General features: G+C 42.5%; 1 protein-coding gene across 1 annotated transcript; it reads right to left on the bottom strand.

Moving 5' to 3' along the window:
* Positions 1-252: 252 nt before the first annotated feature.
* LOC308094365 (inositol monophosphatase 1-like) lies at positions 253-13670 on the bottom strand. The gene is made up of 9 exons (XM_080440973.1): positions 13622-13670; positions 12252-12319; positions 11057-11190; positions 9466-9570; positions 9297-9342; positions 9078-9186; positions 5233-5341; positions 4192-4343; positions 253-1867 (listed from the first exon to the last, which is right to left on the bottom strand). Exons 2-9 carry the CDS (start codon positions 12312-12314, stop codon positions 1731-1733), a joined length of 855 nt encoding a protein of 284 aa, XP_080297099.1. The 5' UTR covers positions 12315-12319; positions 13622-13670; the 3' UTR covers positions 253-1730.
* Between the last annotated feature and the right edge of the window lie 406 nt (positions 13671-14076).

Here is a 14076-nt window from a genome sequence, read left to right as displayed (position 1 = left end):
AAACATTTCATCAACACAAGTACATATTAAGTTGGGGGTCCTTGACATGAAAATGTTTGAGAAACAGTGATTCAGAAGCTGCTAGTATGGATGATAATATATTAGTTTTTTTATTGTTATTATAATTCAGTGTTAGACATGCCATTTGTTTATAATAACCAGACTGAATAAAAATAAGAATGCTCTCATATTTAAAGAGTTTGTTTCCTTGGTGACCAGGAAAACAACTTATTAAACTTCTGACAAAAAAGGAAAAATACGACTTCATGTCATTTATTTTCAATGTGTTTTTAAGACTCTTCAGTGAGAGATACAGACAGAATACAGGTACAGTACTACATAGAATACTAATACATGGAAAAGTACAGTACAAACAATGTGTAGAAAACTATTCAGAAATCAGACGTGTGTTCAGTTTGTATATAAATGGAAAGAACCCAACTCTAAGCCTAGATGGATTCCTAGGATATCTAGGCTCTAGGCTGGTATTCTGCTTATCAACAAACAACTGTTGCTTCTATTGCAGTGGTTCTCAACCTTTTCTGGATCCTGGATCTGACCACTTAACGTGGCAGCCGTTAAGTGGTCAGATGGGTGGGCCACGTGCATTTTCAGAGCATGGAACATATAAAAAAATGAAAAAAATTTGAGTAGCCAATTATTTTTTACCCCCTTTTTCTCCCCAATTTAGTTGTTATTCCAACTGATTCCTCCCCACACACATTTCTGTGTTGTCACTGCTGTTGTATCCTAGTACTGACTCACCTGCCAGTGAGGAGCCCCCGCCGGGAGGTCTTCGTCCTACTCCTCCCGCCCAACGCTCCCTGCTGACAGGTGCCGCCCCAGCCCATAGGAATACATGCAATGACTGATATCACCCTCCCCGCCCGGCATCCCTCCCCCGAACACGAGCCAATTGTGTTCGCATAGACGGCCGACAAAGCCGGATGCACCACGGTGGATTCAAACCCACAACCTGCTTGGTGGTAGGCAGGGACTTGGAAATTGTAATGGTCAAACGATTGACTGTGTTCCGGCTTGGATCAGTGGAACTAACACAGTATACTTATACATACAGTAGTACAGTTCCTATATATTGGTATCACAAATAAAACATTTTTTTTCCCCAAGGTTTAAAAAAATAAATACTGTGACATTCTTTTTTTTTTTACATTCTCCTTTTATATTCATGTTTATATTATCATTAAAATCTCAAGTGTCTTGGCAATCATTTGAGGGCCCACTTGCAATACCCTCGTGGCCCACCAGTGGTCCCCGGCCCACAGGTTGAGAACCTATTGGATCATTTATTGGTGCGTTCTATAGAGTACTGAAGTCCTGACGTCACTGCCGCTACCCCCTGGGTCACGGAAGTACTTTTTCTATTGAAAACCCCATAGAGAGATCTTAGATCACATCACGTCATATAAGAACTGTGTTCCAAAAATAAACAAATCAGCCCCACGATTCTGTCAGGTATGTGACTCTGTGTCGTTTATGATATTGAGTTACATTTGATAACGCCTGTGTTTACTTTGGATTAATAAGTACTTTTTCACTGTCAGTTGATGCTTCATATCGATGAGTAAAATCGCAGGGCTCATTTGTTTTTTTCTTCTTTTTTTTCACATTTTTGGAACACATGGCGCGATCTAAGATGACCCTATGGGATTTTCAATAGAAAAAAATAACTCCGGCCTCTAGCGGCAGTGATATACAGACAGGTTCTTCTATTTGGTTGCGTTTGGTTCTATTGGGGCGTCGTCCCTCGGGGGGGTGAAGGCGTCGATCTCTTTGATGATTCTTTGTGCGATGGTTTTGTTGTTGGCTGCCACGACCCTCCTGGACATCAGGTCCAATGGACCACCTACACACACACACACACATTACAGTGAGTGAGTTAAGGCTGGTTTACATACAACAGGTTGGTTCAACTATAAGATACACCAGACATTTTTTTTTTTTTTTTTACTTTAAATTTTATCCCGCGATTTTTGTAACCCATTTTTTTCACCCAGTGCCAATTTCCTAAGTGATCCTGGGCGCTACACCAGCCCTACACCAGCACTACACCAGTCCCCCACAGTAGGGAGGCCAGGGCCGAGCTCATGCTTCCTTCAGGCATGAGAGCCAACTGACCTTCTTGTCACCTGACAGTGGGGAGTTTCCCTGGTTGGACGTAGCGCGTGGAAGGAACACGTTATTCCAACCAGTTCCCTTCCCCTCCATCAGGCGCCCCGGCTGTCATGGGGGAGGCGGTATAGCGACCAGGATTACTACATGTTTTTGTGAGGGTATTAACTACCCTAGGAGACACGGGGAGAACATGCAAACTCCACACAGAGTAGGCCCTTTCGCCGACCCCACCTAGGGTATGGGCGCTGATGACGCGGAGGAGAAGACACGCCCCCAGCGCCCACAGCGTCCCCGGCGGGAATCAAACCCAGGACCTTCTAGCTGTGAGGCGACAGCGCTACCGACTGCACCACCGTGCCTTACACCAGACATTTTACATTGTAAAATGCACTGGTTGAGCCGTTTCATTTGGGGGCATATCCACAAAATGTTCACCGCTAAAATACATTTGAAGTTCAACCTGTTTAGTCAGCTTCCAAACACACTGGTAATAACACATTATGCAGTGTTTCCTCTAGACTGCAGTTGTAGCAGCACTGGTCTGCTGGCTCATAGAATGGTTGACGCTTAACCCATTAAGACCTGAGGCCGATTCTACAAATGCCTTCTAAATCAGTAGTTCTCATTTTTTTGGTGCAAAGGACCCGAAAAATTATATTTATGTGGCCGTGGACCCCCATTTGAAAAGAAGTGTTGTGCCAGGGGGCAGGGCAGGGACCCCCAGAAGAGAAGATGTGTGTATAAAAAAAAGAATCAAAACATTTCAAACACTTTTAAGATGTTTCAAAAATGTTGAAAAATAGCAGATGTACAAGCTCGCACCGAAGCACGAAGTGACACACTGTGAGCTTGTAGATCTGCTAGTTTTGAATAGCCAACGCTAAAATCTGAAATGACACAGACTCTTTCCCGTTTTTTTTATGGGTTAAGTACACACATAGATTTTGGAGTTTGGAAGCATGTCTCATGAATGGCCTGTCAATGGAGTGTATCGCAACTTAGAGGCAGATAGCATCTAAGTTGCTTGCGGCTAGGGTATGTTATGTGTATGATACGTGTATATGTGCACAGGGTATATCGTCTCTGTCGGGTGGAAACCTCATATGTCCAAAACGGTCACTTTTCAGGATTCAGATTCAAAAATAGTAAAAAATAGCAGATCGACAAGCTCAAAACACGCCGCTTTGCACTGCGATCTGCAATTTTTGATCCTTTTGTGTGACACTCTAGTATGATCATGTACAGTAGGGCAGGGGTCTTCAACGTTTTCGTAGACTTGTTTGACAGCACTATTACCAGTATTTCACTCTGTACTTAGTCTGCTCTTTTTCCCCTCTATACGCTAAACCTCTTTGCCAAAAAATGGCCGATCTACAAGCTCACAGCTTGTAGATCGGCTATTTTTGGCTAAAGTTCTCCTCAGAATAGGGATGCTAGGGTTCAAGTTAATGTAAAAACATGACATGACACGTCATGTATACCAGCTAGCTGCATGCTTTGTTTTGCCCCGATCCGATCTTTTTTCTCTCTGTGACCGTGTGTGTGTGTGTGTGTGTGTGTGTGTGTGTGTGTGTGTGTGTGTGTGTGTGTGTGTGTGTGTGTGTGTGTGTTCCGTGTATGCGCGGCTTGTTTTCATAGACCTGGTTGCTTATTTCTCTCGCAGAATCTGGCGACACTGTTATGATACCATAGCATGGGAGGACGAGACCGGCGTTCAGAGTATGGGATGTCTCGCCATTGGCTTAAAGGACAGCCAATGATCGACAACATGTCGAGAATATGTTGACTAGTGCTCTTTCTCTTCAGAGACTAGCCGCTCTTCGAGCTAGCTGGTAAAAAATATCCTATCACACAAAGATTTGGCGGCCCCCCTGTAGTAACTCTGAGGACCCCCCCTGTCTCTGAGGACCCCTGCAGTAGGGCCTTAATTTACGAGAAAACACAAAAAGCTAAAATATGGAGATGCCCGACAGCAACGATATCGTAGGTAAGTGCATAAGTAGTAAGTAAGTGCATAAGTAGTAAGTAAGTGCATAAGGTAGAGGGCGTCGTCACCTCCCACATCCATCAGGACGCCGCCGGCCTCGGTGACGATGACGGCGCCGGCGGCGAAGTCCCAGCAGTGAACTCCCGTCTCGTAGTAAACGTCCACACAGCCTGACGCCACCAGACACATGTTGGTGGCTGCCGTTCCTACTCCTCTGATCCTGTATACACACAAATATAGAACAAACGTGGCAACGTTCTCATTCTGCTCAGGGCTGTCACGATTGCAAATTTAAGTTGACGAATAATTATGTTTTTGGCATTGAACATAATGAATAAAAACTTAATTTCTGTCATATAAAAAAAAATCGCACAGGGCAGATATGACAAATAACTTAAATATATTTAATTTCTTAACTTAAGAAATTAGTGACATATTTTCAAATTACATTTACCTCCCTTGTGGTCTCCTGATGATTTTTCTGGTTTCAGTTTTGAAACATTATAATATTTTTATATTATAATATTATTTTTTTCTCAAATAATTGCAATAAGGCGATCATGTAATAATTGCGACAGGCCTAATTCTACTACTCTGCCACCAAAATGTGGAATGCCCTCCTGACACCATCCATTAACAGATGCAAATCACTAGTTTATTTCAAAACAAAAACCTGAAAAATCATCAGGAGACCACTAGGGGAGCTAAATGTGATTTCAAAAGGAGGTGTCATTCACTGCAGACGTTTTCCCCCTTTTCTCCTTTGTACATAAAGTGTTTGTATTTGTTGATGACATTATTATTGTTTAATTTTTTTATGATATGTTGATGAATTGAATGCATAGGACCACAATGGAAACAATTCCCCAGCACTTTGTTGTGGTATCCTTTTAGCCTTAATGTCTGACTGTACCACATGCTGTTTACATTTTTGATTAATAAAGTATTCAATCAATCAAAACCAAACATTACACTGCTTAGTAGTCATAGTAGTAGTAGTAGTAGTACATAGTAGCAGTAATAGGACTATTTATTGACCCATGTACTGGCAGACAGAGTATGTTTACTAATAGTATCATAGTAGTAGTAGTAATAGAGTATTTACTGACCCATGTACTGGCAGACAGAGTATTTTTCGGATGGAGTTGAAGATTTTGTCGACGACCTCAGAGTCTCTGTTGGACCCGAACTCTGTCGCCACGATGGACTGGTTGATGTCTGACAGGAAACACAATGAAATACTGTCATCTGATTCGATACTGACTGACGTCACGTGATTGGACAGAGTTAAATCACTGGTGCAAAAAAAATCAATCACATACGGATCTACAAACAACAGTTGATTGACTGCTGTTTGTAGATCAGTAATTTATGCACCATCATCAATAGGCAGGTTTAATCATTTCAAACATTTCTTTGTTAATGCAAGAACAATGGCTTCCATCTCAGCATGCTAACTTTTCAGGACGAGAAAGGCTGTGGTTTCTATTAGCTTGGAATCCACATCGATGATGTCACTGGTAGGCAGGTTTCTGAACTGTCCACAGCCCACCAATGAGACACAGAGTGTGTAGACAAAAATGGTGCCATATTATAATGAGCATTAGTGAGGAGCAATTACATGAAGATAGGTTGAAAATATTTGAAATGCTCCTTTAAAGCCCTTGGGATAAATGTATCCTCTGCATTTGATCTACTTGGTCCCAGAGTGTGGTTCACTGCTTCTAACTCCTGTTGTAATGCTAGTGCACTGGGCAGGAGTATGTACTTAACATGCATGTGTACTGGTGTGAGAGGAAACCCAGCGCAAACAGAAAGGCCACAATAGAACCCGGGACCTTCAGGTCAGGAGAGGTTCCTTCACAGGTGTTACCAATAATACTAATTAAGGGTCTGTTCCATTTAGTGTAGCACAGTGGTTGTCAAATGTCTTATTTTCAAGCACCCCCATAACTCTGAGAGTGTGCAAATGGAACCACCAGAGAGGTGAGGAAACACCAGATCACAGGAGTCTTGCCGACCGATTGTTAGAATTATTTGAGATTATCATAATTTTTATTTTCAAAAATAGTGGAAATAGCCGATCTACAAGCTCAAAACGCGTCATCTATTTCCACTATTCATGTGTTTTTTTAAGTATAAAGTTACTACATGATGTAAGTTATTTGTCATATCTGCCCTGTGCACCTTTTGTTTACGAAGGTTATTTTTATTCATAATGTTCCAAAAGCAATTACATCGTTACTTGCAATTATTTGAGCGACAATTAATCGTCAAGTAAAATACAACAGGTGACATCATCTCACACCTCAGTCAGAGAGCGTCCCCTTTTGAAACCCCAATGGTTCTATTCAGCCCCCCGCCCACAGGAGTGGCCCAATTCTCTCCCAACTTGCTACAAAAATCGCTCATGCAAAACTATATAATCTCCTACATTTCATTTTCCACCTTCACATGTGTCTCCTTCTCTAATAATCAAAAAGTGCTATATATTTCATCTCGCAATTTACTTCCGGATGGTTCGTTTCACCAAACTGAGAACCTTTTTTGCCACATCCGTCAAACGGGAAAGAAACAAGCGCTGCCGTGGTCTATGGAAACGAGCCCAAAAGCGCGCCCAAATAAGCCCACAATCGCTTACACACAAAGCAGACCTGGCAACCCAGTTCAACGCAGCTCATCACAGCAACATGCAGCCAGTCAGCGTCGCAGACACACAGGCAAGACAGAAAGACACGCACAGACCAACAAACTCCATTCGGCCGGAGCATCACAGACAGAGAGGGAGAGAGAGAGAGAGAGCGAGCGAGCGAGAGAGAGAGGGGGAGGCAGGGGGAGAGAGGAGTAACAACGCCTTGTGCTGTTGCCTTGCAGATGTCACACACACACACACACACACACACGCACACGCACACGCACACACAATACTCGGGGGGAGGGGGGGGAACAAACATGCCGTACTCGCGCTGCGAGGTGGACGCTATGTCAACTAGCCCACAACAAGCTGTGTGCGTGCACCTCACGACCAATGACAGTTTTCACGTTGACAATGACGCTTTCACGTAGCTAAGATACGTTCTGTGCCAGTTACTACAGCCGCCGATACTCCACAGCGTCTTCAAAAGAGAAAACGCCTCCAAAAGTACAGACGTGAGTGGGAAGAGACAAACCCTTGGCATGACAGCGTCTGTGTAGATGTTTACAAAGCAAACTGCAAAGTATGTCGCCGTATGTTTTCTGTGGCGCATGGTGGACTGGCTGACATCAGACAGCATGCCTCAGGAGAACAACATTCCAAAAATATACAAACCCAAAGGACCCAAGCACAAGTGTCACAGTTCTTGAATGAAACATCTCCTGAGATCGATTTGGTATGCATGGGATGGGATATTACATCTTATTCATCTGGTTGTGTTTTTAACAAGATGTCATTAGGCTATTTCTATTTACCTGCCCTGCCCTGGCAGCCTACATATTGGCTGATGTGGGCATAGTCTAGGCTATTTCAGTAGACTCATATGGTTGATTATTTATTAATGTTGAGTTTTTAAAGTCTAATAAATAAACATGTATTTCATATATATTAATCAATAATGAAATAGTTTGCCCATTTAAAGAACAACTCTTATGTTGTTATGCTCATCTGGAAAACGGAATTCTTCATAATGGATTATTATAACAGCTAATAAATACATAAATAATATAATTCATAAATGCATAAATAAATACTTAAACATAAATAAATAAATAGTGTTCAGACAATAATATAAAGATTTCTATGTATTTTAGGGGGTTGGGGGCCTGGCTTTTCTAATATAAATTTCATAAATTTCTATGCATTTCAGGAGTTTGGGGGGCTGGCTCCCCCGAAATAATTAAATAACCTAACCCTAACCTAACTGTAACCCTAAAACCGAAATAAGTCACAAAAAACAAAATAAAAAAGTTTCAAAATCCGCCCACCATATGGGCCCCATGTCGGCAATGTCAGCGGGGTTGGCCATGTGGGATATAAGTGTTTTCTATCTGGGCCTTAGGTGGCTCCCACCTAGGCAATTCTATGTGGGACCGAGGTGGGTCCTAACTGGGTTGCCCATGTGAGATATACGTGGGTCCTACCTGGGCCCTAGGTGGGCCCCAACTAGGCAAGTCTATGTGGGACTGAGGTGGGTCCTAACTGGGTTTGCCCATGTGGGCTTTAAGTGGGTTCGACCTGGGCCGTAGGTGGGCCCTATATTTGGCCATTTATGTGGGGCTGACGTGGATCCCATATGGTTTCAAGGTGGGCTGAACTATATGGGCCCACTTGGGCTTGCCCGTGTGGGCTATACGTAGGTTCTACCTGGCCCTTAGGTGGGCTAGGTTATTACTCCTCCTCCCACCTAGGCAATTCTATGTGGGACCGAGGTGGGTCCCAACTGGTTGCCCATGTGGGCTTTACGTGGGTTATACCTGGGCCCTAGGTGGGCCCCCAACTAGCCAAGTCTATGTGGGACCGAGGTGGGTCCCAACTGGGATGCCCATGTGGGCTTTAGGTGGCTTCTACCTGGGCCCTAGGTGGAACCCAACTAGGCAATTCCATGTGGGACCGAACCTTATTCGACAGACAGGGGGACAGACACACAGGGACAGAGACAGAGGGGAGCACAGGACACTCAGCGTTGCCATGTCCTCTGATTATAAGCGAATTTGCCTTACTTTTCACCACAGTGTTGCCATGTCAGAAAATTGTAAGCGACTTTGCCCTACTTTCACACAATACTCTTGCTCACACTGTGAGCTGGCTGTAAGGTGGATCTGCGATGCGAAGTGTACGACGCGTCACGCTAGATGTGAGGGCCGCGCAGCGGCCAGAACTTCTAGTTATTACAATTGTTGTCATCATCATTGTTATTATAATCCTACATCATCATCATTGTCATTATGGATATAATTCTCAGAGTAATGAACTGACCTGTGTTTTGTGACACTTGCAGAGGGATTCCATTACAGAACGCTCCTTTACCTCTCCTGGCCGTGTACATTTTATCCTCTATGCAACTGTACACCACACCAAACTCCATCTACGGTAAACAAAATATATTATTATTCTTTTTATTATTTACACAACTAGAAACTCCATCCAAGTGCTATCCATACTATAACATTATATCATCTATAATAATAGCAGTACCTCTCTGTTGACCGCGAATCCGATTGAAACAGCAACAAAGGGATATCTGGAGGGAATTATTGATATTACTGGGTTACATTACTAATACTGAAGGTTATTATTTATGGTACAAAGCAGAAGGGATTCGGCAGTGATGTACCAATAGTAATCATCGTCATCATATAGTTACCCATGTACAAAGTTGGTGGTTCCGTCCACTGGGTCAACGATCCACGTTGGGTTGTCTGTCAGAACACACGGTTCTCCTGCTGCCACAGACTCCTCCCCTATGAAACTAATCAACAAACAATAATCATAAACATAAACTTAACCAATAACCGATACTCATGTACATACAACTAATGAATAACCAATAATCATATTATGATTATGGATGGGGATCGTTGTTGATCCCCTTATCGATCTGATTCCTTATCAATCCCACTATAAATCGTTTTCCATTATTGGTAGCTGTTGGCAAATTGGTGCTAATAGGCTCTATGCACAGCAGCCATTTTGGAAAGTAATTGGGCCTCTTCCTTACTTCCTTCACATGTGTTACCAATGACACTAATGAAGGCTCTGTTCCATTCTGGTCAGGGTACTGATTATGTATGCTGGCTCACTAGAAGCACTCCATTTTGGTTCCCAAATGGCCCCTTATGGTGGGGGTGTGTGTAACTCTGAGAGTGTACAAATGGAACCAAATGGACCCGTAAGGGTGTAACTCTGAGAGTGTACAACTCTGAGAGTGTACAAATGGAACCAAATGGACCCGTAAGAGTGTAACTCTGAGAGTGTACAACTCTGAGTGTACAAATGGAACCAAATGGACCAGTAAGGGTCCATTTGGTTCCATTTGCACACTCTCAGAGTTATGGGGGTGCTTGAAAATAAGACATTTGACAACCACTGTGCTACACTAAATGGAACAGACCCTTAATTAGTATTATTGGTAACACCTGTGAAGGAAGTAAGGAAGAGGCCCAATTGATTGCCAATATGGCTGCTGTGCATAGAGCCTATCTGGGACACTATCACTTCCATTTAGTATCCGCAGACAATCAAAGGTCTTCAACTGATGCTCAACATTGAAGCAGTGCATGCATGCAAGCCATTCAATTCATGTTGCTTGTTTTACAGGTAGTTGGCAAGAAATTGCAACAGAAGTCAAAAGCTTCATTAGAACGGCATATATTTATGCCAGTTGATTTGATTGCAATGCCATGACTCTCATCTCTTGAGACGGGGCGGCAGTGGCTCGGATCCGTGAGGTTTCCAGTTCGAATCCCGGGCTCCCCCAGAGTTAGTCTCGAAGTGTCCTTGAGCAAGACGCTGAACCCCTAATTGCTCCCGATGAGCAGGTTGGTGCCTTGCATGGTTTCCTCCACCATCGGTGTATGAATGTGTATGTGAATGGGTGAATGTAATGCACAATCTATGTAAAGCGCTTTGGATAAAGGCGCTACATAAATGCACCATTTACCATTTATTTACCATTTACATGGCGTTACGTCACGTAGAATCAATAAGAGAATCGATAAGCCAAAACCTTTGGAATTCCCCATTCCGAATAACTTCAGCATCGATTGCATCCGATTCTTGATCCCCATCCCTAATTCTAACTAAGTAAATATCTGCTGTTGTTAAAACCTTTCCTACAATGTATCGATAGTCAAACATTCTTTTGTAGTAAGACATTTTTGACATGTGAGCTTGTAGATTTGCCGATTTCTCTACTTGTGTGTGTGTGTGCGTGCGTTCGTGCGTTCGTGCGTTACCTATGAGTGGGGAATTTCTCCTTCACCGATTGGATGATGAGTTGCTCCACCTTCTGGTCAGTCTGGGTCACCAGGTCCACAGAGGAGCTCTTCAGCATCACCTTCATGTCTGGCTGGACCGCCTCCCGCACCAGCTGTCAATCACACAGTCAATCCACGTATGATATAGATCTGCTGTCAATCGCACAGTCAACGGGCTCTGTGCACTAGAGCCATATTGGAAAGAAACTGGTGCCTCTTCCTTGCTTCCTTCACAGGTGTTACCAATGATTCTAATGAAGGCTCTGTTCCATTTAGTGTAGCACAGTGGTTCTCAAACCTTTTACTGACTCTGATAGTGTACAAATGGAACCAAATGGACCCGGTTCCATTTGTACACTCTCAGAGTTACACACCCGTAAGGGTCCATTTGGTTCCATTTGTACACTCTCAGAGTTACACACCCGTAAGGGTCCATTTGGAACCCCCTTAAGGAACCATGAGGGTCCCTGGACCACACTTTGAGACCCACTGGTGTAGCAGAGTGTTTCCAGTGAGCCAACATGCAACAATAATATCTCTGCTGTCCGACAGAAACCAGCTACTGTAACTCCAAAATGCAAAAATGCAAAAGCGGAAAAATAGAGTTAGCTGGTTCCTGCCGGACAGCAACGATATAATATATACCTTGATTAGCATCATTGGTAAAACCTGTGAAGGAAGTAAGGAAGTGGCTCAATTTCTTTCCAATATGTGCTGCTGTGCATATAACCTTTCCATAAGCTATATAGATCTACTGCACCGCCTCCCAAACAACCTGCTTTCCCCTCTACACCAGGGGTGGGTAACATCGATGTCCACACTCACTCCAGGGGACAACATTGTCTACCTGCACTCTCACCAGTAGTATACTGTAAACCCCATCACTCAAACAGTCCATAATGGTCACAAATGTAGCAGTGAAGGGATATTAGCAAGTATTATTAAATGTAACATTTGTATTTAATTTCAAATGCATTTTGTAATACTTGAAGGTGGCCGGGTAGCCCATGCATGCGCGCGACACACACACACACACACACACACACACACACACACACACACACACACACACACACACACACACACACACACACACACACACACACACACACACACACACACACACACACACACACACACACACACACACACACACACACACACACACACTCACTGCTCCAGCCGTGCGAGCCAGCCCCACTGCATGATCAATTACACTCTGCCATGTGTCCCCCATACTGTCTGTGGAGAGGAGAGGAGAGGAGAGGAGAGGAGAGGAGAGGAGAGGAGAGGAGAGGAGAGGAGAGGAGAGGAGAGGAGAAGAGAGGAGAGGAGAGGAGAGGAGAGGAGAAGAGAAGAGAAGCAGTTAGAGGAATGTGTCCTTATAAGGGCTTTTGTCATGTTCAGAAGAATTCAGATGATTCTCTTGGAATAGGAAGGACCAGTTTAAGAATAAACACTATCTCTGAATGGGGAGACCGTTGTTATATAATCCTTCCAGAAAAACAAAACTATATATAGAAATATCACACATTGTTACCTCTTACCTGTTGTTGTATTATACGCACATTAGATCATTTTAATGAGGTATCTAGAGCACATCTCGACTAGAATGTTTGACACTTACTGATATTAAATAGCAACACATTAACCACGGAACCACCATTTGATGAGATTTAGCCTCTCAGAGCCCCAAAAGAAAATATACATATATATATTTTGTTGTCGATTGATGTTGCTAGATACCAATAGGAGAGATGTCAGGCAAACGTTTATCAAAATAACAATTATTTAATTAAGTAATGCAGATGTTTAATAATAATTTAACTCTTGAGAGTGTAAAATGAAACCAAATGGACCCTCCGTCGCGATGCAATGCATTGTGAGCTTGTAGATCTGCTATTTTCAAATGATTTTTATAATACATTAGAAAACTGGGTAATGGGTAATGGGACATTCTGCATGATGAGTACTTTTACTTTTGGTACTTTAAGTACATTTTGATGCCAATACTTTTGGATTCTGGACTTTTACTCATAACAGAGTATTTCTATATTATTGCAGTATTGGTACTTTTAGGTAAAATATGTGAGTACTTTTTCCTCCACTGGTGATAACTATAATCTGTTAATAACACTCTTGACCGGTCAAAAGGGATTATATTTACTTTGACTCTGGCGCCATCTCCTGACATCAAAAAGTAATAGCAGCATGAGCTTAAGTCATTCTGTGCTTTTTTAGATAGCTCAATAACATTATAATGGTCACAACGAAACACAGCGGATTAGAAAACAACGGGTCATTTATTTCAATTAACACATTATTGGACAAAGGTCACAATCACTTTAAAAAAAACTATGTTTATTCATTGATTCCAAAGCTTTCCATCAAACTTTGTCCTGTGTGACCTCTCCTTCTCCAATGTACTCCTTGCCTCCTCTGTCGCTGCTAACAAACACGCGATCTGAGTTTTTTTTATTTATTAAGCAATTTAATTATTATTAAATGAACACTTAAAACACAGAGACATGTTGACATTCTTACCGGTTTGTTTGGTTTTCTTCTCCTTCTGTAATCTGTCACACAAACCCCTTCCGTGTTAATGTCTGCAAGAAACACACCAAGGACACGACATTGACTTCATAACTAAGCGTCACTTAAAACTGATTTAAGACGGATCCACGTCTAAAACATAACTCAATTCAATGTAATTAAAAGTGTCGCATGTTTATATTTAACTACACTAATGAACTACACTTACACAATACATGGGGGCCGATATATTGTGACGTCACTGACTTATCCTATTGTGTTCATTCTAGGTTTGTTCTTCATGTTGTAGATTCCATCAGGACATGTGAGATGCTGCCGCCAAGTGGCCACTGTATATAACAATATGTAGACCTCAAGTAACAAGTAACAATGAACAAAATACTGTACAGTACACATGCAAAAATATATATATATATTTGTACAAAATACGAAGAGACAACATTTTG

This window comes from Gymnoscopelus braueri (genome assembly GCF_963280865.1).
Source record: "Gymnoscopelus braueri genome assembly, chromosome: 10".
In the NCBI taxonomy this organism is placed as follows: Eukaryota; Metazoa; Chordata; class Actinopteri; order Myctophiformes; family Myctophidae; genus Gymnoscopelus; species Gymnoscopelus braueri.
Note: the sequence above shows the minus strand (reverse complement) of the source record. Positions and strands in the feature narration are given on the sequence as shown.

What these genes read in the sequence shown, in the direction of transcription:
- LOC308094365 (XM_080440973.1), bottom strand. Translation starts at nt 12,314, where the DNA reads ATGGGGGACACATGGCAGAGTGTAATTGATCATGCAGTGGGGCTGGCT. An exon ending in GCAAGTGTCACAAAACACAG is followed by an intron (nt 5,342 to 9,077) that starts GTCAGTTCATTA and finishes GTTTCCTGTCAG; the next exon opens with ACATCAACCAGTCCATCGTG. An exon ending in CGTCCTGATGGATGTGGGAG is followed by an intron (nt 1,868 to 4,191) that starts GTGACGACGCCC and finishes GTGTGTGTGTAG; the next exon opens with GTGGTCCATTGGACCTGATG.